The 27,936-nt window shown below is 38.3% G+C and overlaps 1 protein-coding gene across 1 annotated transcript; it reads right to left on the minus strand.

Annotated features, from left to right (window-relative positions):
- Window positions 1–4,694: 4,694 nt before the first annotated feature.
- hps1 (HPS1 biogenesis of lysosomal organelles complex 3 subunit 1) lies at window positions 4,695–26,978 on the minus strand. Its single transcript, XM_088351577.1, has 18 exons — window positions 26,845–26,978; window positions 26,540–26,694; window positions 26,340–26,474; window positions 25,400–25,542; window positions 18,844–18,952; window positions 16,334–16,494; window positions 16,148–16,250; window positions 15,092–15,170; window positions 14,763–14,818; window positions 14,526–14,693; window positions 14,275–14,454; window positions 12,317–12,393; window positions 12,109–12,243; window positions 10,943–11,011; window positions 10,725–10,866; window positions 10,329–10,442; window positions 5,467–5,549; window positions 4,695–5,403 (listed from the first exon to the last, which is right to left on the minus strand). Coding segments are annotated over exons 1-18 (2,073 nt in total). The 5' UTR covers window positions 26,846–26,978; the 3' UTR covers window positions 4,695–5,240.
- Between the last annotated feature and the right edge of the window lie 958 nt (window positions 26,979–27,936).

Consider the following 27,936-nt stretch of genomic DNA (forward strand, 5'->3'; position numbering starts at 1 on the left):
GTATGCAAGGTTTTTCTCTTTTGAAATGTAACACACCGAAGTTTTGTCCCAAACTGCAAGTGCTACTAACATTGAATAATCTAAATTCAAACTCACAGAAATCAAGGTTTTCTATTCATGCCTGAATTTTTTTTTTTTTTTGCAATAAAATGCCTGCAGATGATTGTAGCATGGACATCAAAGCAGAACAAATGGGTGAGACGATAGCTTGAAGACCTACCTGGTAACTTGTCAAATTTGATCAAAATCTGAAAAACTAAAGATTGTATTTTTTTCTCAGGATATAGGGGAATGTGATTTCAAAAGTGCTCATTTCGAAAGGACCTATTTCAGGCACCTAAACATTTCAAATCAAATATATTTGGAAATTACTTTTCAGGCAAAAAATTGACATTCAAAGTGCTATATAAAAATTTTGAGGATACAACAAGAAGGTAAGATTCCCACAAATAAAAAAGCATCATACAATATAAAATTAGAAGTTGAACAGGTCAAAAATAATCAATTTAAAGCCATATCAAAAAAGTGGGTCTTGAGCCTCCTCTTAAAAATAGGAAGAGCCCTGCAGACCTGATGTTCTCCGGCAAACTGGTCCATACATGAGGACCTAAGACGCTGAGTGCTGCTTCACTTGAGGTTTTGGTCCTCACCATGGAAGCAGTCAACAAGCTACTGCCTGAGGACCTAAGGACCCATGAGGGCTGATATAATAAAAGCAAATCAGACGGATAGCAGAAGACCATTAAGACATTTAAAAACAAGTAAAAGCACCTTAAAATTGATCCTGAAACGCACAATGAGCCAATGCAGCGATTTTAAAACTCGTGTCATGTTATCTCTTCCCCTGGTCCCCATGAGCACCCGTGCTGCTGAGTTTTGTTGTTGCTGCATGCTAGCAATACTTATTTTAAGAAGACCAGAGAGCAGGGCATTACAATAATCTAAATGAAAATATATATAAAAAATGCATCTGTACCTCCGTGTTTGCCTGATAAAGAAACGGGCGAACTCGGACTATATTCTTGAGATAATAGAATTAATTGTAGTTATGTTTTTGATATGTGGAATAAAATTGAGCTCAGATTCGAAAAAACTTGGGTGTCATTTAACGTAATCTAAAGGTCTAAAATCTTGTAGTTTATCTTTGACTTTCAGTACCAATGAGTAAAACCCGTTTTGTCCTGGTTGAGCTGTAGGAAGTATTTTTTCCATCCATGACAAGGTATGGTTTAGGACTACTTTAACTTGATTACATTCAATCACCATTGGATTACTCCAATACCAAATATGCCAATAAAAGACAAAAGAAACTAAATATGAATAAAATTATGACTCACAACACGTGGTAAGCTTTCTCTCCTGGCTTTGATCTCCGGCAAAACTAACATAAAATGCGACAGAAACAAAATGAAAATAAATCCAAACAGCTTACCAACATCATTTTTGCCGTTCCATGTATTCCATTACTCCCCAAGCCTGCACAAAATTTAGTAATTTTATTCATATTTAGTTTCTTTTGTCTTTTATTAGCATATCTGGTATTGGAGTAATCCAAAAGTAATTGAAAGTAATGAAGTTAAAGTAACCCTCCCCAACCCTGTCAATGACTTGATATCTGAAACGCATTTTAAAAGGGTATCTATAGTACCTGCTTCATCAGGGGACAATGTATAGCTGGGTGTCATCAGCGTAACTATAGAAGTTGACGCCGTGTCTCCTGATGTATAAGGGAAAGTATATACAGATTAAAAAGTACTGGGCCTAAAATTGAACCTTGGGGAACTCAACATGTAATTTCATGAGTTCTGGAGTAACATGCATCCGTCTGTGAGATAGGAACAAAACCAGTTCAACACAGTACAAGAGATGCCCAACAGGTTTGTGAGTATGTTTAATAAAATGCGGAGTGTCAAAAGCGGCACAGAGATCCAGTAGCACCAGAACTGTGTGTTTATCAAAATCCAGATTTTACCTTATATTTTAATTTTTTTAAATGGCATTCGCTGTACTGTGATTGCTCCTTAGACCTGGCTGAAACTTTTTTTTTGGGCGGCAGTAGCTCAGGAGGTAGAGCGATCGTTTTAGGATTAAGGGATCCCAGTTCCAATCCCGGCTCGTCCGTCTTACATGCCGAAGTGTCCTTGGGTAAGACACTGAACCCCTAATACCCCCGATAAGCAGGTTAGCGCCTTACATGGCTGCACGGATCACGGCCGCTATTGGGAAATGTGAAGCACACTGTAAAGCGCTTTGGGAAGTCATTGACTTGAAAAGCGCTATATAAATGCAGATCATTTCATTTAATTTAATTTTAAAGGCTGTCTTCTAAAAAAAGAGTTCATGCATCAAACAAGCCAAAACCCTTCAGTGTTTCCTCAGGTAAAATCAATTGTCCAATTGTTGTATATCTTCATTCTGATGGTCTAGAAGACGGACCTGATTTTCAGTAATTTTACTTCAGAAGTGGTCTGCAAAGTCGTCACAAAGAGAATTTGTAGGCACCAGCGGAAACTTTTTAAAATCAGCTTTAGTTAAAAGTTTGAAGGTGGAGAAAATAAAATTTAGCGTTGTATTTATTTTCAAAAGTAAGATTGGAGAATTATGTTATTCTAGCCTGTTTAAGTGTTTTATTGTATGTCCTGATTTGTTGACTGTTGCCTGTCTAATGGATCATCATTGTTTCTCCACCTTCTGCATCGTCTTTTGGGGTATTTGAGCAGTTTCTCCAGGGATGTTTACATTTTCTTGTTCTAGTTTTGATAGCTAGTGAAGCTATGTGACCATGCCCTGATTTTAGATTTTTATCGAAATGTTCAACAATAAAATCACTGGCTGACGTACGACGTAGGCGGAAAAGCCCTTTAAAAACTCGATAAAATTTGCAGCCACTTCAGGAGTTGGGTACCATTTCCTAATCGTTCTCACAGAGGCCATTTGGTTTTCAACAGTCTGACAGCTTTAAGTAGAATAAACGGTAGATTATATCAAGTACTCTTATTTTCACACACAATCGTCTCCAGAACATTAAGTGGCAAACTTTTACGAGAACGGAAATCCAATGCGATCGTTGGAGCGGTTTGTTCATGCACAATGACTTCTCGTCTCGCTTCAACAGGGATGTGATTGAGGTGAGGAGAAAAAGTCTGAAACCTAGCCGGGGGTTTGGGGGCCCAGGGCAGAGCCCAGTGGGGGGCACTGGGGGGCGATGCCCCCCCAAAGCTCCTGGGTTTTAAGCAATTTACTTGTCCAAAACCATGCTTAAATTAATAATTTAACATCTTTAGAAGATTTAAATAACAAAAAAATGTGCCTACATACCTGATTTTTTTGTAAATACTGCAAGGTCAGTTCAAATGCAGTTCAGACCCTGCAGCTTGTGCAACGATGTGGCCAATTTATGCAATTTTTCTAACGGCCACCAGGGTGCGCCAGAGCAATAAAGGAAAGAGTGAGACAGTCGGATTTGTTTGCTACGCAAGTGAAAAAGTCGGAATTCTGACTATAGTCGGAAAAATCACATCCCTGCTTCAAGTTACAGCAGCCGTAGATTAAAATACTCGAGTCAAGATTTTTTTTGTTTTTATTTTGCAAGGTTTTTTTTTACAAGGGGAGGAATGACAGAAATAATAAGCACAGATTCAACTGAATAATTGTTTAAATCCTAGTATTTACTTCTTGCCAAGCAAGGTTTCTACTTCAAGACTACATTGTGGTTATTTTGTGGGCTTGTTCTTGATATTCTGGAAGGCTTACTGCTAAAACTACACAAGAGAAAAATAATATATTCACTCATATGTGATCAGCTCACAGCCAAAACCCCAAGAGAGCATGTTTCCTGTAGAGTGATCCATTTTTGTATCGTTTTCTTTTTGCGGTTTCGACACTTTGCGGATTTTTATCCTGCATTGTGTTCTGCAACAGACAACACACAGCAAATGCTACCACAGGAGCAGGTTGCGGAGGGCCGTGTGCGAGTTAGGTGAGCGCGACTGATAGGCTGGTGTATGCTGTCAGTCAATCGGCTGGGCAGGCGCACAAGTCAATACTTACTTGTAATTTGGCTGTCACATCAGAATGGTTGATCCGGCTCCACCCGTTGAGTTAGCTATGAGCGAGAGGCATTTTTGATTACAGTGTAGATGATAGGGCTCAGAATCAGCTTGGAGTAAGCACAAGTCAATGTGTCCACCCAAAACAAATTGAAGCACGGCAACAGGTCTTATTTAACCTACTTGTTACGTTGAAAATAAATTCTACAATTGAATCGGACTCTGACGAAAAGTCAGAAGAGTGCAAAGAAATGCTGATCACTAGTGGGTGCTCCACATTGATATCAGTTCTGGGTAGAGGCTGAGGAGGCGTCGAGGCTTGAGGCAAAAGCGGTGCTGCGAGTCAGGCCTACTGCTGTGGCGAGACTACTCAACAATCCTTACTTGCCACCCCTGCCGAGCTTGTGTCTCATCAACGCTACATCCATTACCCATGAAACCGATGACCTGGCGCTGGTACAACTCGTGGTACACATATACATTTGTAACTATTGTATTTTAATCATCACGGAGACCTGCTCATTCCGAGGATCCCTGGTGGTAGCATGCATCTACCTGGCCTCTCTCTACATAAATTTCTTACACCAAAAGGAGAATCCCTCCAGTTTAGTTGTACTATTGTATAATAACAATAAAGTTCCTCCATTCAACTGTAATTCTGTGTTTTTATTACATCAATAGTTCACATTTTGTTAGTCGTATATATTGTGTTACAGATATCAAATTAATAAATAATGTTTCTACTTAGCAGGTTTTGACTATCGCAGAACTTTTTTGGAATGCAACCCCAAAAAACACCAAGGGATTACTATAATCAAGGTCATATCTCTGAGGGTTGTGTCCTTTAGTCTTGCCCCCATGAATCATTACCATCCAAGAATATGTTTGTTTTGGTTTTGTTGATACCTCTCCTCTCAAGTTCTTGGTCACAAATCCCCACAATAAAAATATGAGATGGGGAGAAAATGATTAATAATGTAGTGGCTGTTCAAGCTGCCATATACTCCTCGCCGCCCTCTCTTTTCTTTCATCATACTTTATTCCATAAATTTGGGAACAATAATAAAGATTCTGAAGTTTATTATAATTTGTATTCTTATTATAGAAAAAGTACAAACATATTTAATTCTGATCTTGGAACCTGGCTGTGAAAACTTGTGCATTGGACAGAAAAGGTTCGTGATTGCTTGTCTAGAGGAGTGGGTTGCGCAAGGGCTCCCAGAGTTTGCTGGCCAACTGCCTGCAGTGCTGCAGGATGATGTCAGTGGAAATGACGCCCAGATGCACAGTGAGCAACTCATAGCACTTGATGACTTCGCCTTGGTGGCTTTTACTGTAGTAGCGCAGCAGCTTCCTGAGTTCAGAGAATATGTTGGTTTAAATATCATACAACGCTTCGGCTGTGGGGTTTTTTCACCTGTAATAGTCCCAGGCCAGCATCCCAATAGGGGCGGAGTCATCAGGGAGGACGGGAATTTCCACTGCTTCCAACTTGTAGCCCTGATGGGTTTGATAAGAACTCAGGAATAGGGTTTGATAAGAACTCAGGAATAGGGTTTGGCCAACAACTGTATTCATTTACTGTATTTTCATGAACATAGGGCGCACAGTGTTTAAAGGCGGAGTCTTTGTAGCTGGTTCTATTTCTGTATTTAACACATACACAGGGCACACTCCATAGAAAGGCACGGGTGCGCTCTACTGCAACCACCTTACAACAACACAACAACACAAAGCATGCAAGTGTGCGCATTTAAAAATAAAGCGAGAGCAAAACTGAGATTGATTGTGGTTTGCTTAAATATTGATTACAAAGTAAAACACACAGATAAAGACTTCACGGATTTTTTTTTTTCCACTTGGGAACCATCGATTCATCCATTTTCAATTCTCTGGCCGCTGCTCGGTTTCCATGTTCTTACGGGTAGCATAGAAATCAACACACCATGGCGGTTGAAAACAAGGAAAGCATTCAATTGAGGGAGAGTGAAGTTTTGCATTAAATATTTGTCTAGCCTCCGGTAGCTCAATAACTTTAAAATTGCTAAATATATGGATGTGAGGTCGCTTCTATTAATGGATGCAAGACTGTGTTCTAGGAATGGATGTGAATGGCAAAGGATAGTTAAGAATGACTTATATCGACGCATGTAATGCAGAGGGGGTAAAACTGTATGCTGTCTGCTGATGAAGGGTTGCATGGCACAGCAACCTCCCATTGTTTTGCTGTGGGCTTAATATTTGGTGTCAGTTTAGGAAGAGCAAAAGGGAATGGATGCTCAGTGAATGCGAGTGTGATCTTGACACTAGCCACCTCCAACAAAGTGGATATGGCTTTGGTATATAGATATTTTCACAAATCTCCAATACACACACATATTCCCTATTTTAATGCGCGACATGCCCTCGACCTGGCTGTGGCGCCCAGGAGTCTGAGAGGCACCTTTTTTGTGGGTGCAGCGCTGCCGAGGACCTGTGGGCAATGGCCGGCCACCTAGGAAAATTCCCGGACTTGACAGCAGGGGAGGTCCCTGACGCACAGTACGTGCTTTACGGGGTGAGTCGGTCGAAAAGGTCACAGAACGACTTTGTCAAGGACTGGCTCACTCTCGCCGCCATCAAAGACGCCATAAGGACCTCCAGGAACCTGCTGGTAAGGAGGTGCAGGCAGATCCCCCCGTGGCTGTGCTCCGAATGGCTGCAGATACCGTAAAATCGGCGAGCGGCAAGCCTTGGACGCAGCCATAAAGAAGAATTGTCTGCACCCACCCAGAGGAGGGAACCGGGGGTCCCGGCAGCAACGGCCTGGTTATTCGGGTGGTTGTGGAAGGTAGAAGTAAGAAGGGTGAGGACCCATCTGAGCATCCCAGGCAGAGGACTGGAGGATGCTGCTTGGGAGGGTAGGATGGAATCCCACTTGAGAAGACAGAGCTATGCCCTTGCATAATAGTATTGCCCTTTACACATTGGTTAACTGCTGTTGAAGGTGTCGACGGGGGTTGTTCAAGCCTCATGTTGTTAAAATCTGACGTGGTGAAGTTGTGAATGTGTTTAATTGCTGTTAAAAGTGTCGATAAAAACTCAAATTGTTGGGATATGATATAATGAAATTGTGTGTTTAATTGCTGTCAAAAATGTCGGAAAAAATTGTTAAAACGTCACGAAATTGTGAATATGCTTAATTGCTGTTGAGATTGTCGAGAAAAATTGTTCAAACCTCACATTGTTTATTTGCTAAAAACAAACAAAAAAAAAAAAACAAGAAGTATTTAATTGCTGTTAAAAGTGTCGATAAAAACTCATATTGTTGGGATATAATATAATGATATTGTGTGTTTAATTGCTTTAAAAATGTCGAAAAAATTGTTAAAACGTCATATTGTCAGGTATAACGAAATTGTGAATAACTAAATTGTGAATATGCGTAATTGCTGTTAAGATTGTCGAGAAAAATTGTTCAAACCTCACATTGTTTATTTGCTGTTAATAGTGTCAATAAAATTGTTCAAAAAAAAACATAAAAAAAAACAAGGGGGTAAGGGGGGAAAAGGGCGGGGCTTGCAATGTGCTTCATTTGTATTGTTTGAGTCGCTGTGTTACTCAACACATTATGCTGGATATTTTATTAGATAAAACTGAATCAAATTTAAAATGTGGAGTACAAATTGAATCAATCAATGAATAAAGGAATGTGGTAATGTTTTCAATAATTTGAATTTGTAAAAACCTGAATATTGGGAAAATTATGTGAAATATTTGTGTTGGTAATGTTCTTTATCAAACCTTAAGCATAATAAAAGAGCTTACTGGTTGGAATTTAAAATGGGAAGGACGGAAATGATGAATCTTGAAATGTTTAATGTAGGTAAATATGATTTAGGATTTTCAACTTTGGGTAATTCGTAAATAAGTGTGTTCAGAAAAAAAAACGTGGATGAGACTGATATGCTCAATACTTTGGAATTGGAACACATGTAATCGGAGGAAAACCATATACCGGAAAAAATCTTAACCCGGAACTGTCTAGGGTGGTAAGGCGGCACGCTGCCACAACGGGTTTGGGCATTAGCTGGACAACGCCTACTACGCATTCCCTCGTACAGCATGGACCCAGCTATACTTTAAATCAATTAACAACAAACTGTTAAACCTACACTTTCTCATCCCAAAGTTACTACGACGACAACAGCAGGTTAGAAACTGACTCAATGTAAAGTTCCAACGTAATGCTGCATTTCGAAAATGTGGAAATCCAAATTTTTTGACCGACATATCGCATTCATATGTCAGAGATCGTTGAAGTCAGAGAAAGCGATCAATAATTTTACTACACGTTCATACTTTTGTTGATTTACTAATCATAAAGTTATTAAGATTCATCTGGCTGTGACTGTTGATGTCCAGTCTGTGTGACTCCACCAGCGTCTGCAAGAGTTCAATGATGACTATTGTAAATGGTAAATGGTCTGCATTTATATAGTGCTTTTCAAGTCAATGAAGACCTCGCAAAGCGCTTTGCAATGTGCTTCACACCCATTCACACACACACACACTCACACACCAATAGCTGTCTTAGTGGCACATTTCTTGCCGCTGAACAGCGATCTAATGGTCGAGGATGATAACAAAGAGGAAAAACGAGGAAGTGGCTACCATCCGAAGTGGAGGCGACAGAGCTGAGATGTTGCACAATGCATCCATTTTGAGTCAGCGGACCAGCACCAAGACCTGGTGCATGCCATCATGAGGAGCATACTGCATAATTCAGGTGATCAAGATAGTATGCTTTATCATTGCTGTCTTGAACTTTTTGCTCATATTTCAGCTACAATTTATGTTTTTTGTTGGTGTTGACTATTTTTTGTTTATTGGTGCCTATCAATTTGCATTGCGGCGTGGTCCTCATGGAAGGAGGGAATTACTCATGTTGGGCTCATTCTTAAGGTTTTTCTTTTTTTTTTTCTTGCCCTCATGTAGGTTTGAGATTAGGGGATGTTGTATCTATCATAATTATAATTATGGCCCGTGCAGCCCTTTGGGACTTTCTGCGATTAAAGTCTATAAAAAAAAAAAAAGAATGTGGCTTGAGTTGATGAAAATTATATATGAGTATTGAAAGTCTTTCATGTGCGATGTAATGGGCATCCGAAAGCAGTTTACCAGTGAATGTTTCACTGAGCATGAATCAGTTGGACGACTCAAGTTAAGTCTGAAGTCAAACTAAGATAAAATTTTAAAAACAAAAGAAAATTAAAATCTTCTGACATGAAACCGAAGATGGACCGTCGTGAATGTCTGGTTAAAAGGTTTATGAAAGACAGAAAATCCAAACAGGGCCACGAAAATTTAATGAATGACAATAGGGCAGAAAATACAGATTAATACCATCTATGCTCCTCTTTGTTTTGTTCTGCAACTCTTGATCATGATAACAGCTCCAAAAATGTTAACAGTGACTTAGTTTAACTACTTTAGAGTGTCCTTTCACTTTTAAACACTTATAAGATTGTTGTTTCAAATCATGGGTATTGCATGGAAACTGTCAATTTATTGTATTTGAAGTCTAAATGCTTTATACTTATTTTAATGCTTCTGTTGCTAAATAAGAAGGCTTGCTTTTCTATGGTTCACATTGGGAAAACACGATCTTGAAGAACAGCAAACACCAGACATTCTTAAGTGCTTTTGTGCCTGAACTCAATATTAGCATTTATAGAACATTTAGTCATTTAATCATTATATGTATATTTTCCTGTCTTGAACATGTGCAGTCAACTCTCTTAAATAATACAAGGGGGAGGCACACTGATGCAGGGCTTACACTTTTTGAACTGGTTTGGCTCTCTTTCTCTCTGTTTCAGCGATTAATTCTCAAAAACTGCAGTTTAAAAAAAACATCATTGTACAAAGATTTTGACTTCTTGTTTTCCCTGGACGTTTAGTATTTAGTATTAAACTTACACATGGTTCTAATTTCATTGAGCACTGGTGTGTGCCACTTAAAAAAATAAATCACTTAAGTTAAAGTGAAACTACCTTATATTAATTACGAGGCTTTTCCTTTGTTATTGTGCTCCAAAATACAGGACCATAAAACAGAAATATTAAACTTAACTCATATTTACTAATCTTGTGCGTGTGCAGGAACATTTGATATGTAATTTTTTTGTGACATTAGTTAAGACATAGTTCAGAGTTAGACAAACCTTGAACTTCGTGTTCCACTTGCTGAAATTGAAATTCTACTTTCACATGATAGTAAAAAACCAACAAACTTACGGTTTCATTTTCAAACCAGAGGAAGTAGCAAAAGTAGAAGTCCCCGTCTCGCAGCGTGACAGTGGAATAACCGTTTTGGAGATAGCGGCGCATTTTGTTCACCAGCTTCCAAACCTTTCTTGCAAAGAAAATATATTTACGATGATATATAAACAGTACACGTTGAGGGACCAAATTAGGCATAACAGTGCCATCCAATATGTACAAAAATGTATTACTCTTATAACTGACAGGTACATAAGCGCTGTACATTAGCACACTAATGAAAGTGTAAGATGACAAAGTGATTGAAATCATTTAATTCCCGAACTGTTGGGAGCATTATTAGTGTGAGTGTTCTTAGGATACAGTCAATCGCCGGCAGCCAAACACATCAGTTAAGTGACGCATGCTCACCTTGCTTTTAATAAACTGAGCGACCGGCCCCTTGCCAAGCTCAGATGTTGTGTTCTCACCGACGTTAAGGGATGGTGCAATCATCTGGCCAGTGGATCGATCCACGTAGATAAAGTGGATGAGGCCTGGGAAATCTTCCAGGTATGTGAGATAAAGTGTGTCAAGGCCTGTAAAAGCACTGAAGGACATATTACCTACTCAAAAACATTATGAGAGGATATGACACCATGGTGATGTTTCTCTTGCTTTTCACAAGCAAGAAGTCCTTCCAATCTATCAGTTTTTCCCTGTGAGAAGACAGGGGATGTGAGAGGTGAGAAAACAAAAGTGCAGAAGAAAACTAATGGGAAATGAAAGTTCAAATTTCCACGTATAATGGTTTTTACACATACCGGTATATTGATTGGCTAGGGGCATTCACTGTATTTTTTCAAAATCAGGTTATGGAGGGATGGGCAGGGCACTTTTATGATGCGGCAGGGGTAAACCAGTGAAAGCTGTCGGGCCCTACTGTTGAACAGAAGAGTGTGTTAAGTCACCCTGACCCGAATGACATGGCCGCTTTCTTGTGTCCCGTTTCATCTGGAGGCACGATAGCATGACCAACTTGGGTGCCAAGGTGCTTAACATGTTTGGGTGTTTGGGCATTTGGGTTGGCCATGGTCCAACATTTTTGAGTGTTTTTTGCAACTTTTTCCCTTTTTTAAATTTTCTTTGTTTTTGTATGCGTTTGTCTTGCTGTCGGTCACCCCTCTCGAGGGATATGACCAGGGTAGATAGATGGGGGTCTTATGGTAGATAGATAAATGTCTGGGAAAAATGTTTTTTTCCTCCGAGGGACTAGTTTACCTTTCACTTGTGGGGATCTTGGGTAATGTGTGATAATAGTTAGAATGGCGAACTGTAAAATTGTTGTTTATTGTGATCAATATAGCAAAACAAAGACAGCTATCTTTAATCCTGCTTTGGCATATTCACCACAAAATTTTAGATGGCAAAGCTTGCAAAAATGCAAAAGATAAAAGTGACAATACTGACTCCAACCAAAGGATGGAAACATCCTCAGTCAGTACTGAGTACCTTATCCAAAACCCTTAAGAGCCTGTTGCTTACATTGCTAAATTGTTAAAAACACAATGCTGCTTTTCATTATTTTCCCCATTTGTTCATCTTGCCAAGAACAAGAAGAAATGTGGATGCTGCATTGAAAAACATGGGGTTCTTATGGTAGGCCCCGTAAACGTGAAGACGAGTCGTATCTGGACCATAAGCCGTCTTGGGGACATCTACCCTAAGATATCATAGGCATCGAGAGCTTTATCTAAAAAGACAATTTGAGGCTCTTGCTGCTTTTTGAGGAAGAACAATGCTTAAAGAGACTCACTGCAACATGGCCTGGGCTCGCTCCTGCAGGGCAGGAGAGAGTCTTCGAGGAGCGTTGGCCGATCCGCAGTCAAAGAAGCACTGTCTGTAAATGCCACACAGCTGGGTCTTCATGTTCTTACACCACAGAATAAGACTGGGAAGAAAACACAGCAATACTGACAATCCTGGACGTTTCAATGAAGACAATGTTTTGCAAAGAAACTCACTCTCTGTTAAATCCTGGCCCACCCCGGGAAAAAGCTCTGTTCTTGAACTCGCTCCAGACATTTTGTAACTGTGTAGACTGGATTGAGAAAGTGAATTAATTGATCTATACAAACATTTTAAACATAAGGTAGAATTACACAAAATAATTTAATAAATAATTGTATATATTTGTCTATTTTGGATGTATGGTGAAACGCACATGTAAAATTGTTAAATTTATGATCATGGACTTTATATCTACAAATCTTCTTAATTTCAGCATTGATTGTAGAAACGCAACTATATAAAAATGCATAGTATGAGCATTAGAGACGCCAATGAATAGGTGTAGAAAATCTGGCCCACTGACCGGATAAGGGCCCGCCTACTGGATTAAACCGGCCCGTGAGAAAATAGTGAGAGAAGCTCAACAGAGAAAATGATCTGCATCACGTCAAACCAAGCCTTGCAGTTATAAACATGTTCACTGGATGTGGCCAAAGCCAGGTGCCACTCCCAAGCAAACCACCCACATAAGCTGTATTTGCTGACTACTGCACCATTTATCAATCAGAGAACATTTAAGGAAACACCCATCACAATGTTATTTTACTTAAAAATAAGTCACAGATGCAGTGTATAAGGCAATACCTTGCACTCGTGTTTACTGCGTGATGTTGAAAATTATCGATTAGCCCCTGGTTTGAAAAATAAAAAAATAACACACGGGTGTCTTTGCAGAGGTTAAGGTTAAAGATTAAATCCTTTCTGTAGTAGATATGAAAACTAACAGCAAAGTTTACAATTTCAGACAAATATTTTCATAAATGTCATTTTGAAAAAGCAGAAATATAATTTTAAATAATAAAACCAACGATTTAAATAATTTGTACTTAAATTAGTGTTTGTGTCTATGTTTGTTACTTTCAAGTTGGCATGAGTTACATTAACTTTAGTGAAAGTTGATCCATGTTTAGCATTTTGTATAAATGCACAGATAATAAACACAGGATATACAATTTTAGTGAATGAAAAAAACTATTTAAAAAAAATCCCTCAATAATCGTTTTATAATCAAATCTTACTTCCCTGAATAATAATCGGAATTTAATTGTGAGCCTCCAAAAGATTCCGTGCCCTACAGGTAAGGCACACTTACTAGCCATTAATTAACTAGTCTGAATGCCGTCAGAGTGATTTTTCTACCGTGTAGCTCGTGAGCTAAAATTTCTTTGACACACCAGCTATGCTTCTTTTCCTTAATACAAAATCGGCACTGCACATAGCCACACTGCTAGGCCGGCAATGGCGCCAGACAGCTGGTTTTGTTCTCTGAGTACACTAAAGGTGCCCGACAAGAAGTGGGCAAGATCTTTTTAACTTATGTTTTGGTTTTACGACTGTAGCATCAGATCAGTGCAAACACTAGCCATGCGTAACATGTTTTGGATGCCAAATTGTCCGTTTGTTTAATTACATTAGAAAACACACAATATGTTTGCTTTTTCCTATTGAGATATAGAGAAGGGGGTGTATTGAAGAGAGTACTACGTCACAAGAGAACAAAAGTGCCATGTACTGCTCAGGGCATTGTTTCACATAGTCACCTTCCAGCTATTGCTGGATTTTGTCCTTCCCTAGAATGTTTAAAAACGCTGAAATCTAGTTGTTCTATGTAAAGCACAATTTTTTTTCTATTGCACTCATGCATTTAAAATTTAGACCAATCTGCATGCACTACCTTGTGAATGTTGCCTTGGCATCCACAACTTAAATACGCCAGCCAAAATCCAAATAAAGGGCAGGGAAGTCACAGAGCTAAAAGCAGCAGCCAATTTTGCAGTTTGTCAGCAAATTGCAAGACAGTACAGCTCACCGGCTGAGGCACAACCATGAACTGGTTTTGATGACAGCGGTTTAACTAAAATACTAAGATTAAAAGATAAAATTGATATACTGCCTTAAAAAGAGTGCGTACTTGAATATCACTGGAACCCAGAACTTTGATGAACTTGTCTAATTTGCTTCTGATGTCGTATATTGATGGTTGACCACTCATAGCAGAGGACCCTTCCTGGCCTTCATTTAAGCGCTTCTCTAGCTTGGTGAAGGCCTCAAGGAACATGTAGACGGACACTGCAACTGCACTCGGGGAAATCTGATTGGATCCAGCACAGCAAAGATGATACTTGTTAGGATCAAGTTGGAGACACATGCAGGTGCACAAACCTTAGTGAGGAGCACCAGTTGTATGCCAGGCCACAGTGGAAGACAGTACATGGAATGAGGCATCATGGGATACAGCCCCTCTTTGTGGGACACTTCAAGAAATACTCTTCTTGGTGTGGACAACTCAGTGGGGGGGAGATCCAAAGTGTGCAGACTGTCTTCTGCCATCTGCACACAGGAGCTTAATGAGAAGCCCCCTTTTTTGCGATGTGAAAAAAACAAATAGCTTATACAAACGTGAATGTCTGGATCCACAAATTCAAATAATGTTGCTTCTTCTCTTACTTGTTGTTCTGAAAAGACAGATGTTTTAAATGATGTACACCGATAACAAATTTATAATGATTTTAATATTTCAAGGTAATACTTTGACCTCATTTTTTTAAACTTTACTGAAAAATAAATCTGCTAGTGAATGAGTGTTTTAGCTAGGTTTAAGGTAGGTGAATGGTCAGTTGTTGTGATTTTATGAAGCAAATAAAATTATGTAATAGCAAATCGAGGAGACTTTTTCTTTTGTCAAAATTCAAGTGAAAACAAAGACGAAAAAATAATAATAATTTTACCTGAACCGCTGGAGTTCGTAGGGGAAAGCTCAGGAGTGTAAAATCTCTCTGGTCCTGAACCAGTTGTATTATCGTTATCCTTAACATTAAAGTGACAAAGAATAAGGATTATTTATGTTTGTGAGCAAAATTTTCATCAATAATGCGTGGAGAAACAAGTATTCAAGAAAAAATGCAAGAATGAGAATGCGCAAAAGAATAATGAAAAATGGTTTATTCCACGCTTCACCATCAAAATGCCCCCTTTGCGTGCTCATTTCAGGCCTCAAGCACATTTTAACGCCATCAGCAAACATCACGATGATGATCAGCATTTTGATTTTGGTGACCGATGCCTCATTCCTTAGCGCTGGTGTACTTTTTCAAGGTATCTGTGAAGTCTTATTTTAGCAAACATTACTTCTTACATGCATACCCGTGAAAAAATAATGATTCAGCAAGATTGCGAAAATTTGCTAAGTGACTGATGTGATAAACACATCTTGAATCATATTTTTTGCGGGGTGCGGTGCTGTCGATGTTGCCCTGCTCTATTTTCAAATATGCACATTTGTGAGTGTGCTTTGGTGTATAGTAGATGTAGTAGAGGACACAATAGAACATTAAAACGTTAACGGTTGTATAGCAGATTGTACCTGGAGCCTTTATAAAGCCTGCAACCTATTACCAGGTAAGCCTTTTATGTGGGCTAGATACGACAATGGCACATATAATTGAGACTGTGCCTCTTGGTATGGTGCGCCTTATGGTCGTGAAAACACGATACAGAAAATAACCGCTATTGATTAAAAAAAATTGAATTAAAAAAAAAAAATCCAAAAATAGTTTTAAAATAAAAAAATAAAAACATTTCAATATCTGCACTGTAACTAAAATATGATTTAACATATGAACTGTATTTTTATCTGCTTTGGCAAAATCAGCTTCAAGTTGGATTTTTTTTAAACCTTTTTAATTATCAAGTCCTGAAAAGAACATGCAACACAACTTGTAGTCCAAGAGAACTCAATCACTCCATAAAACCCTGCTATGTGGTGACTTTTTCATCTGCAGTACCTCAGAGGCGTTGTCATCTGGTTCAATGTTGCTCGGATACAGGTTTTGGGCAAGGATGATGAGGGACAAAAGGTCAGAAGTGGCCAATGTGCTTGCACTGCGGCTGTTGGTGCAATAAAGGCCCAAGTGAAAACATGTTTGCAGAATTCAATTACTGAAGCAAGGATGCAAAAGCATGCACCCAACCTGGAGTAGAAGGCCAGTAATTTGGTGTGTACCAGGATGAAAGCATGCTGCACATCTTCTCCCGCCCTCTCCACACTGCTGTTGAGTTGCTGAACTAATCGGCGCTCAAGGAACTCAATGCACTGCTTGCACAGCGTAGGGTGGATCAGCCTTTCCACAGCCTGAATCATGTTGATCAATAGCGCCATACATCAATAGGCACATTGTTTAACATTGCAATAATAATAATAATAATTACAAAACCCCCAAAAAAACTATCATGAAATGTGTTTGTATGTAATGTATTTAAAGTAAAATTCATGAGCCAGTGTTCTAATTTTAGAGGGGTTTTTTTGTTTATCATAAAGTGGCACGTCTAATCGCTTGTGATCAATGTTCCATCCATTATCTGCACCGCTATTCCTCACTCGGGTTGCACCGCGCTAATAACTTAGCTGCCGTGCCAATTGTGATTATTCAGGGTTTGTACATCGTTTTAATGGCCAAATTCAAGCACTTGCAAGGCCATATTTTCCAGTACCTTCAAAGAAAGAAATCCAGCACCGATCAAAAGAAGTTTTTTTTTTGGTTGACTTTAATGGCTAAAATTAAGTTGCTATTTTGCTGCCAGTGCATGAATTGTTTTATTTTGAGCTGTTCCCATCTATGATCTATAACCGTTTGGTGTCAATGAGTTGCTTTAAACTGACAAGAATTCTGCCATTCTGCCTCAACAATGTGTGCCCAGCTTGGCTATGTCAAACTTGTTTACAAACACGGCAAGGGGTCTTAAGGTGCCTGGTAATAATTTGAGTTTGATTCTAAGACAAAAAAGACAGAAAGTACTGTATGTGTAAAAGGCAGAAAAAAAACTGACAAATCTGGACTCATTTTAATGATATTGATTGCTCCGAAGTAGAGTGCATTCAATCTTTCTTTCTTTTTGCATTTTATCTTTTTTTTTTTTTGCACTGAAGTTATATGTTCAATTCACATTTTATTGTTTTGCATTTTCAAGAATTTTTTTATTGTTGTTCTTTGACTTTAAATCTGCTCAGTGTGTAAAAATCTAAAAATGTTTTGTATTTGACCCATTTTTGTAAATCTGTAAATATTCCAATTTATATACAGGGATTAGAATTTTCCGCGGATCCGCGGATTTCCGCTGTTTTTGAACCCCAAAGGCATTCCGACTTTTTCACTTTTTCTCTTGCGTAGCAAACAAATTCAAAATCCGACTGTCTCACTCTTTCCTTTATTGCTCTGGCGCACCCTGGCGGCCGTTAGAAAAATTGGCCGCATTGTCGCACAAGCTGCAGGGACTGAACTGCATTTGAACTTATCTTGCAGTATTTACAAAAAAATCAGTTATGTGGGCAAATTATTTTAATCTTCTAAAAATGTTACTTAAACGATAAATATAAGCATGGTTTTGGACAAGTAAATTGCCTAAAACCCAGTTTTTGTTTTTGTTTTTTTTTTTTAGTCTGGGGCTGGACGCTGGCTATTTCAGCTGAAAATGAAAATCTCCATTCTGATCCCTGTATATATAAAACATATTAAATTGATATTTACAACATAATTTAGTGCATAATGTGCAGTAAGGCTTCACATGTCAACTCAATGATGACGACTGAGTCACCATCGGCGTCATTTTTACTCACTTTTAGTTTTCTTCATTTAAAAGCATGGTCTATCAAGTCCATAAACATGGCAGTGGAAATAATTTCAAGCATTTTCCAACACTTCAGCCAAAATTTAAGCATTTTCCTGACCTTGAACACACAATTTTAAAATTCAAAATTTTTCAAGGATTTCAAGCACCTGTATGAACCCTGATTAATGGTAATAAAGAAAATTACATTATATTCTGAAAAAAGAAATGCACACACATGGGTCAAGAGTAGATCGACCCTCTACTTTCCAAAAATGTCCTTGATTATTCTTCCCAAAAAATAAAAACATGCTAATTAATACCATAATGAGGATGGGCAGCTAGCCAATTAATGTATCATTAAACAGATGAATGACTTAAGTAAACTGGTTGATTTGTTTGAAATAACAAAATAAATGGCTAATTTAGTTTTGAACAACAACCTTAAAATGGGCTGAATTTAAAAAAAAGAGAAAAAAACACCTTCCAACAAACTGGGTCATTACATTTAAAACAACCCCAGACAATAGGTGCCCAAGTATCAAAAATGCATAAATAGGGGCATTTCTGTTTACAACACCCAAAACAAACAAACAAAACAAAACCAGGCCTTTTGTTATTGCAGATCCACCCATTAAGTTAGCAACTCGCAAAAAATGTGTTAGGAATAGCTCAAAATGTTTCTATCACTGAGCCAACAGGACACCACTTTGCTGCAGTGCGCTGTTTGAGAATCCCTTCTTTGATAAAAAGGTAAATTCTAATTTCAACCTGTGTTCATCATACCAAATAAAAATGTTATCTTGCGGATAAACTTTTAAAAATTTGAGAACTGCCTGCAAAAAAAGGTTTAAATATCATCAAAAGCCTTACTTACCTCCACTAAGAAGCTCTGATCATTCTCCATGAGGAGTTCGTAGGTGTCAAGCAGGCTCTGGAGATGTTTCCACAGACGAGCTCTTTGTTTTGTGTCTTGGGGACGCAGACTACAGAGCAAGAGAACACAAATACACCTAATATGTACATCAGGTAGCATGTGCGGTTGCACCTTTGAGCACTAGCCAATAGAAGTCTTATGTGCAACCTTTTCCCAAGTTACCCCCAACCAGTGTCCCCTCTAAGCTGCGCGCGTGCGCAATTGCGCACTGCTCGCACATTCTCGGCGCACAAGAAAATCTAGCCTGCGCACAAAAATGAGGGCTCAAAAGTACTTATTAAGAAGCGACTTAAGTCAAAGTTACTGCGCATGAAGGTAAAAATACACGGGTTCCCCTGACGTTGTGTCCTAAATGCGGTATTTTGAAGTCGAACAAAGTTGAGTAAATTAAGTAGAGTATGTCGAGAACCGGCTTCTTCGGCTCGGCTCACTAAAAAGGAACCGGCTCTTTCGGGTCCTAAACTGCTCTTCAGGTTGTTTTTGCTTCTTTAAACCCAACATGACCAAATATTAAGTAAAATTATGCACAAAATGACTTAAAGGAAGGGGGAATAGAACAAAAAAAGAAAAAAATACCAAAATAAAAAAGTAGTGAAAAAAAGAAACAAAAGGAAGAGAAAAAAAAGAAGGAAAAATTTAGAAAAAAGCCAGAAAAAAAGAAAAGAAAGAAAAAAAACACGGAAAAATGAAGAAAAAGTTTGTGTTGCATTCAAATAATTTCCAATTATATCAAGTGAATCCAACATTGTATTTCCACTAAAAAATGTGATTAAGTACAATTCTGTATCTTACAACCGACTAAATAAGCCCCCCAAAATGTTACTATTATGCGACAAAATATATCAGGAAATAAAAAGAAATGTATAACTTGTGAAAGAATTGTAAGAACAAACAACGTTTGTAGGCTGTTCAACCTTTGCAATAGTACATGAGTCAATTCATTCAAAAGAAAGAAAATAATTTTGCATTGCTGGAAACTGAGCAAAATGTAACTTGATGTCAAGTTTTGGACATGTTTGATAATTAATTATCTTGCCACACTTGGGATTATGGTGGCTCACTGTTGTTTCAAGCGTTGCTCACCAACTTTGTGTGAACGCTCAGACCCGTGGAAAATTAGAGGGAACATTGCCCCCAACAGAAACTTTTTCCCCATGTAAAATGAGACTGTGAAATTAAAACTTGTTTTTGTTTTTTTTTTCTTCTTTGGATTAACTCCCACTGCATTGGAGACAAAAGTTTTCTTAAACAAAAGAAAAAAACAGTGGTTTGTGATGTTACTGAACAGCAGGGGTCGGGGAACCTATGGGTCGCGAGCTATATATGGCTCTTTCCTTGAGTACGTCTAGCTCTGAGATAAAATGAAAAGTGCACATACATTTATCAGTTGATACACCAGAGCAAAGACAATACTGAATTTTCATGGGTTCAGTCCAATATATAAAGGACACATTTTTAACTACAGTACACAGTCAGGGTGTCACACCAACAGACCCCATTTTGGCAGTAAATCGCTAAATAATCCTTTATATGGAAGCTTATTTGAAAATCTATGTTAATTGTTGAGAGACTTTATAATGAAAAACAAGCTGTACACACAGTCTTCACCAAAGGAAAACCGCATATATCCCATTTTGAATTATTTTGTGACATTTTTACAACAGAACTTTGCTCGGACTATGTTTTGAAATCATTATTTAGGACAAAAATGAGTCATAATGATTCTCATTGCTCTTAGGTAACTGTGGGAGGGAGACAGTGGTATATTTCTATGGGACAGTCTCTGGTACCATTATTATTTCATACAGTTCATCAAATTATTTAACGTCACACTGTGAAACAAAATGTGCTGAAGAGTAAGCTTTTGTCTAGAGGGCGTGTATGTGGTTTTGTTAAATTTTGTCTTAAAATATGTGGTATGGCGCTGTCTCTCTCTCCACCCCAAAAATATTTTTGCTTCTGCTCTTTGGGTCAAAAAGGTTCTCGGCCTCTGCTGTACATATGTGTGGATTAATGTCCTTATTAGTGGTGAGGAAAAAAAGAGTTATTAATAAGTTTTCCAGTACTCATTATTGTAATCACTTAATTAACAAAATTGATTCTTCAGGAATTCCTTGCAAAATATTATAAACAGCTGCAATACTACTATGCTGCAACAGGGATCAGTAAAGTACCGTTTTGAATGAAACCTTTCGGTGAAACTGTGTGGGACGATGAGGCCTCAATATGGCTATCACTAGCCTGACAGTCCAATCAAAACCGTTTTTAAATTGCTGGTTAGAGCACAAACAACTCACAAAGCACACAAGGTAAGCAAAATCAGCAAGTCCCCATACAGGCATTGCCTACGGATTGCTATTCCGTCCATTGTGTCAGGTGACTGCCTGGAAGTTTTATTTTGTGAAACACTTAAAATGATTACCGTAAATTCCGGACTATAAGCCGCTACTTTTTTGCCAAACTTTCAACCCTGCGTCTTATTCAGTGATGCGGCCAATTTATGTAATTTTTCTAACGGCCGCCAGTGGCGCTCAAGTACAAAAGGTAAGATTTAGACTGCAACTTCTTAGCTTGTGCACAAATTAAATTAGCGTAGACATATCCTCATGCAAATTGGAAAAAGAAAGGCACATGACGCAACCTTCAAGCTAAACGCAATAGAGCAGTCCGATATAGAGGGATTCAGAGCAACCGCACGTAAAGTCTACTTTGCGAGCGTGATGCTAGCGTGTTTTTGAATAAGGGAGCGTGGCACGACGTCTATGGGACAAAGTATCTTTCCCATACTGAAGGAAGATGGCTTTGATGACGTCAGTTATATGGAGGAAGATGAGGAGGATTTACCGTGCTTACTATAAGTAGGGTATGTTTTTTTAACAGAGCTGTTTACCGAGTTGCGAGCGTGTTTCTAGTAGCGTTTTGCTAACCTTCACAGGCACGGTTTGGGATTAAAGTTATAATATTATTATTATTATTATTAAAGCTTTGAAAACTCTCTCGGTGTACCGTCTTTTTTTGTAAATATGTGTAACCATGTATAATATGTATTTGCAACTGTATATTTTTGTAATGTATTTATTTTAGAAACTTATTCTGATATGTTTTGTACGAGCAAATGAGAAAAAAGGGGCGGGGCAAACGCGGGCTGACGGGAAGTGGAGTAAAGGTGAGACGTGTTTGTGGACGCGGCTGACAATAGTGGATATATATTTTTCCCACCCTTACCTTTGGAAATATACACTTTTTTCCTTGGATTACTTTCAACGGGCATCCGAATTCTGGAGGTCTGCATTAAATCTTAAGTACCGGTGTCATTTTCCGCTCATTTTGCCAGCTGTTTTTTGGACTGTATCGGGTATGGGTTAATATCGTGTTTGTATTGCGTTATTTCAATGTGGGCGCATGCGGCCAATATACAGGTGCGGCTTGTGTATGTACAAAATCGTTTTTCCTCCCAAAATGTGGTGGGTGCGGCTTATAATCAGACGCGCTCTATAGTCCGGAATTTACGGTAAATAGACGAAGTGGTACCACGTTATGAGAACAGAATTACCTGATGATTCTTAACTAAATGCATAAAAGACAGATGCTTATAAATATAGTACATTGATGTTATTATCATCATCATTATATTATTATTATTATTATTATTAATTCAAATTATTTGGTACCCTTAGGGAAATTCAATTTCATGAACTGTCGGGGGTACAGTCAGCAGAGTTTTTACAACTTTTTAATGGCCAAATTAAAGTACTTTTTAAGCTCTTTCAAGGCCAATTTCAATTTTTTTCCAGTACCTCCAAAAGAAGAAATTCAGCACCAATCAAAAATCTATTTGTTTTTGTTGACTTTGATGACTAAAATAAAGTTGCTATCTTGCTACTAGCACATATTTTGTGCTATTATGAGCTGTTCCTATTTATGAAATACGATCTTTTGGTGTCAATGGGCCGCCTTAAAGTGACATGAATTCTAACTGTCTGCCTCAACAACATGTGGCCAGCATGGCTATGTCACACTTTACAAACGCAGAAAAGGGTCTTTAGGTGCAAGGCAAAGATTGCATTTAATACAAAGACAAAAAAGAAATGAAGTACAGTATGTATAAAAGGCAGAAAAACGAGCCAAATTTGGACTCGTTTTATTGATCGTTGATTGCTCCGAGGCTGAGTGGATTCAAGCTTTTCAATCTTGATCTTTTGCTTTTTGTTTTACTTATTTTGACTTACAATTTTTGCAGGTTTTTCAGAGGATCTGTTTTTAAATTAATTAATAAAGAATTGTAAATATTTTTGTGTGCCTTTTATCATGTATTTAAAGCACTGAAAAGTTAAAATTGATATTTTACTGTTTTGTATTTCAAGGAATTTTGTGTTGTTGTTCGACTTTAAAAGTGTTCGGTATGTAAAAATCTGAAATCGTTTTGTATTTTATCCATTTTGTTGATCTGACAATATTCTAATTCATATTTCATGTGTTTTTCAAGGATCCCCAGCAAAGCATATCAAATTGATAATTACAAAATAATTTGGTGCATAGTGTCTTATAACTATTGAGAGGAATAGCACTAAAATAAAATAATAAAATATCAGGAGCCATTTGGGAGCTGAGCCAAAAGAGCCTTTTTTAAAAATAGATCTGTCCTGACCTCTTGGGTAAAAACAGTAGGAGGCGGTGACACTTCACATGACAACGCCATAATGACAAGCCCACAGAGCAGGCGTGTCGGCTTCATTTTCACGCACTTAAAAAAAATAATAAAAAAATAAAAATAAAAAATGTCTTCATTTATTGCTTCGACTTTAGAGTTAGACTGCCACGAAATATGGCAATGGCAACTATTTTAAGCATTTCACCCAAAATTTAAGAATTTCCCTGACCTTAAAAACACAACATTAACCCCTTAAGATTCTTGTGCAAATTGCCTAAAATCCTGATCCAAGACATAACCAAAGTAAATTGAAAGCTGTTCTCTAACCATTTGGAGAATATGGACAACTTTCGTCTTTTTTGTAAAGAAACATATTGAAGTTTTGTCCCAAACTGAATAATCACTGCAAGTGTGACTAACATTATTCTCGCCAATTATTTTTTGCAATCTAATACCTGCAGATTAGTGTACCATAGGCATCTTAGCTGGAAAACAGGTGAGACAATAGCTTGAACCCTTACTTAGTACCATGTCAAATTTATCACAATCTGAAAAACTAACTATTGTATTTTACACATTTTTTTAAGGGTGTGTTTAGTCATTTCCAAAAGACGCTATTTGGAGACGTCTACTTTACAACACTAAAACCTTTGCAAATTACAGCACTTGAGGCAGTCTCCGACCCAAACTTAGCTACCCGAGATCGCACGTTCACAGAGTGTTATGGCCATTAACAGGTCAATCATTATTATTATCATTATAATTATCAATGCTGACGTGGTATTTTCAGGGAAGGGCTAAGCATTTTAAAAGAGCCTTCTTAGTACCTTGAAGGCAGTGTGTGATAAAGTTGAGCGAGTAGAAATAGTGTTCTTTCAGTAAATTTGGGGGTATTATTAAACCCCATGATATTTAGTACAAATTTACATACAGACGCTGCCCTACTTTCGAACGATTGTTCGTAAGTTGAATTGGTTTGTAAGTTGCTTCAGTGCTATACTTTGTATGTTTAAGGTTTGTATAAGTATGTTTACGGATTGCATAAGTAACCTGTATTGTTGTGTACTAAAAATAAACATTTCATAAAACAATATGCTCTATAAAGAGAAATAAAGTTAAGTTTAACTTACTTTTGGAAGATGGGCTTCAAAAGTTAGGCGATTTCATCCTCCTATAAAAAGTGGCCGAAAAAAGCGATCCAACCATTTTCTCAATAACACCAAATTTCCATATTCAACTTTCATTTCAAATGAAACAGCTCACCTCTTCTTCACACTTTACACCAACAATATTGAATGGATGCACAAAATATTAAACAATAAAAATATCAAAGTTTTAAGCGCGCTGGAGATACAGTATAGAATGTTTACACACAAACTCGGAGGAGGAAGCAGATTTCTTTTTCGGGGTGGATGCTGGGTGACCTCTCACAGTGCCACCATACGCCAGTAGCGGTGGAAAGAAGCACTACAGTACAGTCCTGTACTCTAAAAAAGTTGCACACAATACAAAATCTAACTTACAGCAATGTCCGGATATTTTTCGACATCCCCAAAAATATTGGTATCTACCGTTTTTCGGATGTCAAATGGTCGTAAGTAGGGGAGCGTCTGTATTTGCACTATTTAAATCAAAACTTTTTTATGGGGCATAGTTGTCCAAATATGTCCTTTATTCCCCCATTTTAGTTCAGCACCTTTAAAATGTTTTTTTAAAGTGATAAGATCGTGATTCTATCTTTTAAAAAATGTTGGGATTTTTTTTGCCATATCACCCATCCTTAGCACACAATTCCCCCCAAAAAATCAGAAATTTAGTAAAATAATCAAATGTCAGATGGCTTACTTTTTCCTGATCAGGCTCCCACTGAGCGTTACCATTCCGAAGAGCACCTCTATAATTTTCTTGGTCACATAGATCTTCCTCCTAAGATCTTCCTCCTCTTCTTCACCGTCTCCGTTCATGGCTATGTAGAGACACTCATCGAACTGGAGGGAAAAACAGCACACTCATAAATAAGGCAGCTGGCATAAAGGTCTCTCAGTTGGAGAAGTGCTCTTGAAAATGTAATCATAGATTCTGGACTAACTTACATAAAAACAAATTTTATGTCCAATAAAATTATTTCCTGCTACATACTGCTGTTTCCGTTCGAAACATTTGAACTGAAGAGAACTGTCATGATTTGCCAATTGCCCTCATCTGCGCTCACTCGTTCACAAAATAGTCCTCTTCCTATTTAGGCACGTCATTCTTGTTCACTCCTGGTCAGTCCGTCGGCGAACCTCAGCGCATGCAAGTCAAGCACTTTTGACTCTGGCTCCCGTTTTGATCCCAACCCGTTTCCTGTATTGATCCCCGATCCCTGCTTCCCGCTCGTCCCGGCTATCTGACTTGTTCCGATCTCCAACCACGCTCCGTTCTCCCGTCCCGGCTGCCCAACTTGTTCCGATCTCCGACCACGCTTCGTTCCCTCCGCCCTGCAGCATTTACAATTGACTGAGGGGGATGTCCGACGGATGTCGGTTGACGTCTCCCATCTTCTTCAACAGGTCCAACAGCAATAACAGCTACTTCAATTGTCTGAGGTGGAGGTCTGACGGATGTGGGTTGACATCTTCCCTCTTCTTCAACAGGTCCAGCATCAGCAGAACCAAATGGCTATGCTCACAGAGCTCCTTAGCCGTCAGCTTCCGTCATCGTCATTCACACCTAGGGACAATTTGGACCGGCCAATTCACCTAACATGCATGTTTTTGTGGGTGCCAGTTTGAAAACCAAATACCTGGTGCAACACATAGATGTGGTTGTTCTCTGTTGTAAAGCAGGTGTAGCTGTCCCCCAACCCGTCCACAATGGAGCTGCAAGAGATGATGATGGGTGCAAACAAGGTGCTGATGCTGTCCTCAAAATCTGGAAGCTTCAATACATCACATAAGGTAGAATCACAATAAAATGTAATTATAATGTTATTTTCATCCTTACCTTTTGTCCTTCCTCCTGGGACGCGCCATATTGCTCCTGGATGGTTTGCTGGAAGCCAGGGTCCGTCCATTGAAAGAGGACCTCGGCGCTCTCAGTTGAGATGAGCAAGGCTTTCATTCTTTGAACAACCACTCGACAGCGCTGTGTACCTAACACTTAATATGAAATACACTATTGTGCTTTCGGCGGAAAAAAATGGAAGTATCTACAATAACTTCTAAGTTAGTTCCTCAAAAAAGTTTCACACTTGGTGATGCGCAGATGCCGCTAACGAAATGAATGACTTGAAGGTGAAAATGACTTACTTTCCGTTTTAAAGTGCTTGCGCTGTCGAGATTAGGATTGATTAGTATGTTACTTCTTAATGTTTAGGTTATTTCGCGTACATGTTGAATGAAAAACTATTTTCTTCCGCATTTCAGCCGCGCCACATCCGCGTCATGTGACCTAAGCACGTGCAGTATTCATGCGCATGGTTACCGTTGAGATCATGTGCTGCCTCCGGGGTTGGGAGGATTGCTTTAAAATGTACAGTAATCGGATTACTGTTTGGATTAAATCCAAAACAGTTACTATTTACCCGTGGGAAACGTAATAACGTAATCCGAATTCTATAATACTAGGTAATGTAAATTGATTACTTTTGAATCGCTCCACTGCCAAATATGCAAATAAAAGACAAAATATACAAAATAAAATTACAGAATTTTGTTTAATTTTGTTTAAGAAGTGTTGGACACCTTACTTCAAAAAAGTAATACGTTCTAATCACTATTTCTTCCAAAAAGAACTAACTGATTTACTCTATAGTAAAAATAACAGTTTTCGTTACTTTGAAAACAGTTGTACAGTATATCAAATAATTTGCATTTTTCTGAGCAGTATTCAAGTCAGTTGATTAGACATTTATTGCACTTGACCAGCAATAGACTTATAATACACTGAAAATACAAATAAAACAAACAGTTAACAATATGCTTAAATAAACGCACGCACGAAAACGCACGCAAAAAGTCAAGTCAAGTTGTGTTTATTTGTATAGCTCTTTATCACAAGGAGTCTCAAAGGGCTGCACAGACCACAGATTATTGCAAACTATGTGCTATTATGACAGCATCTCTTGATCTAAAACCTTAACATGAGGAAAATGAAGAAGCCCTGAGGATATCACAAAAAAGTACCAACTGTATTGAAACTGAGAACATTATTGTGTCAGTGTGAATAATAATTCCCGGAAATTGGATGGATGGTGTTATGAGTGTACTGCAGGAAAGAGGTCTAAATATAATGGAAGCTAGAGCTCTTGTTGGTGATAGAAAGGAGTGGAGAGGTGTTGTGAAAGGATAGTGGGATTGTGGACGCGTTCTTAAGGATGGGCTGGGCACCCGTATGATGCG

Source organism: Urocampus carinirostris, chromosome 13, assembly GCF_059441175.1.
Source record: "Urocampus carinirostris isolate Australia breed hairy pipefish chromosome 13, RoL_Ucar_1.0, whole genome shotgun sequence".
Lineage (NCBI taxonomy): Eukaryota > Metazoa > Chordata > Actinopteri > Syngnathiformes > Syngnathidae > Urocampus > Urocampus carinirostris.

Coding starts and splice junctions, on each gene's coding strand:
- hps1 (XM_088351577.1), bottom strand. Junction 14,819..15,091: donor TACGAACTCCAGCGGTTCAG/GTAAAATTATTA, acceptor CTGTCTTTTCAG/AACAACAAGTAAGAGAAGAA. Junction 14,694..14,762: donor TTGTGGATCCAGACATTCAC/GTTTGTATAAGC, acceptor TCCTGTGTGCAG/ATGGCAGAAGACAGTCTGCA.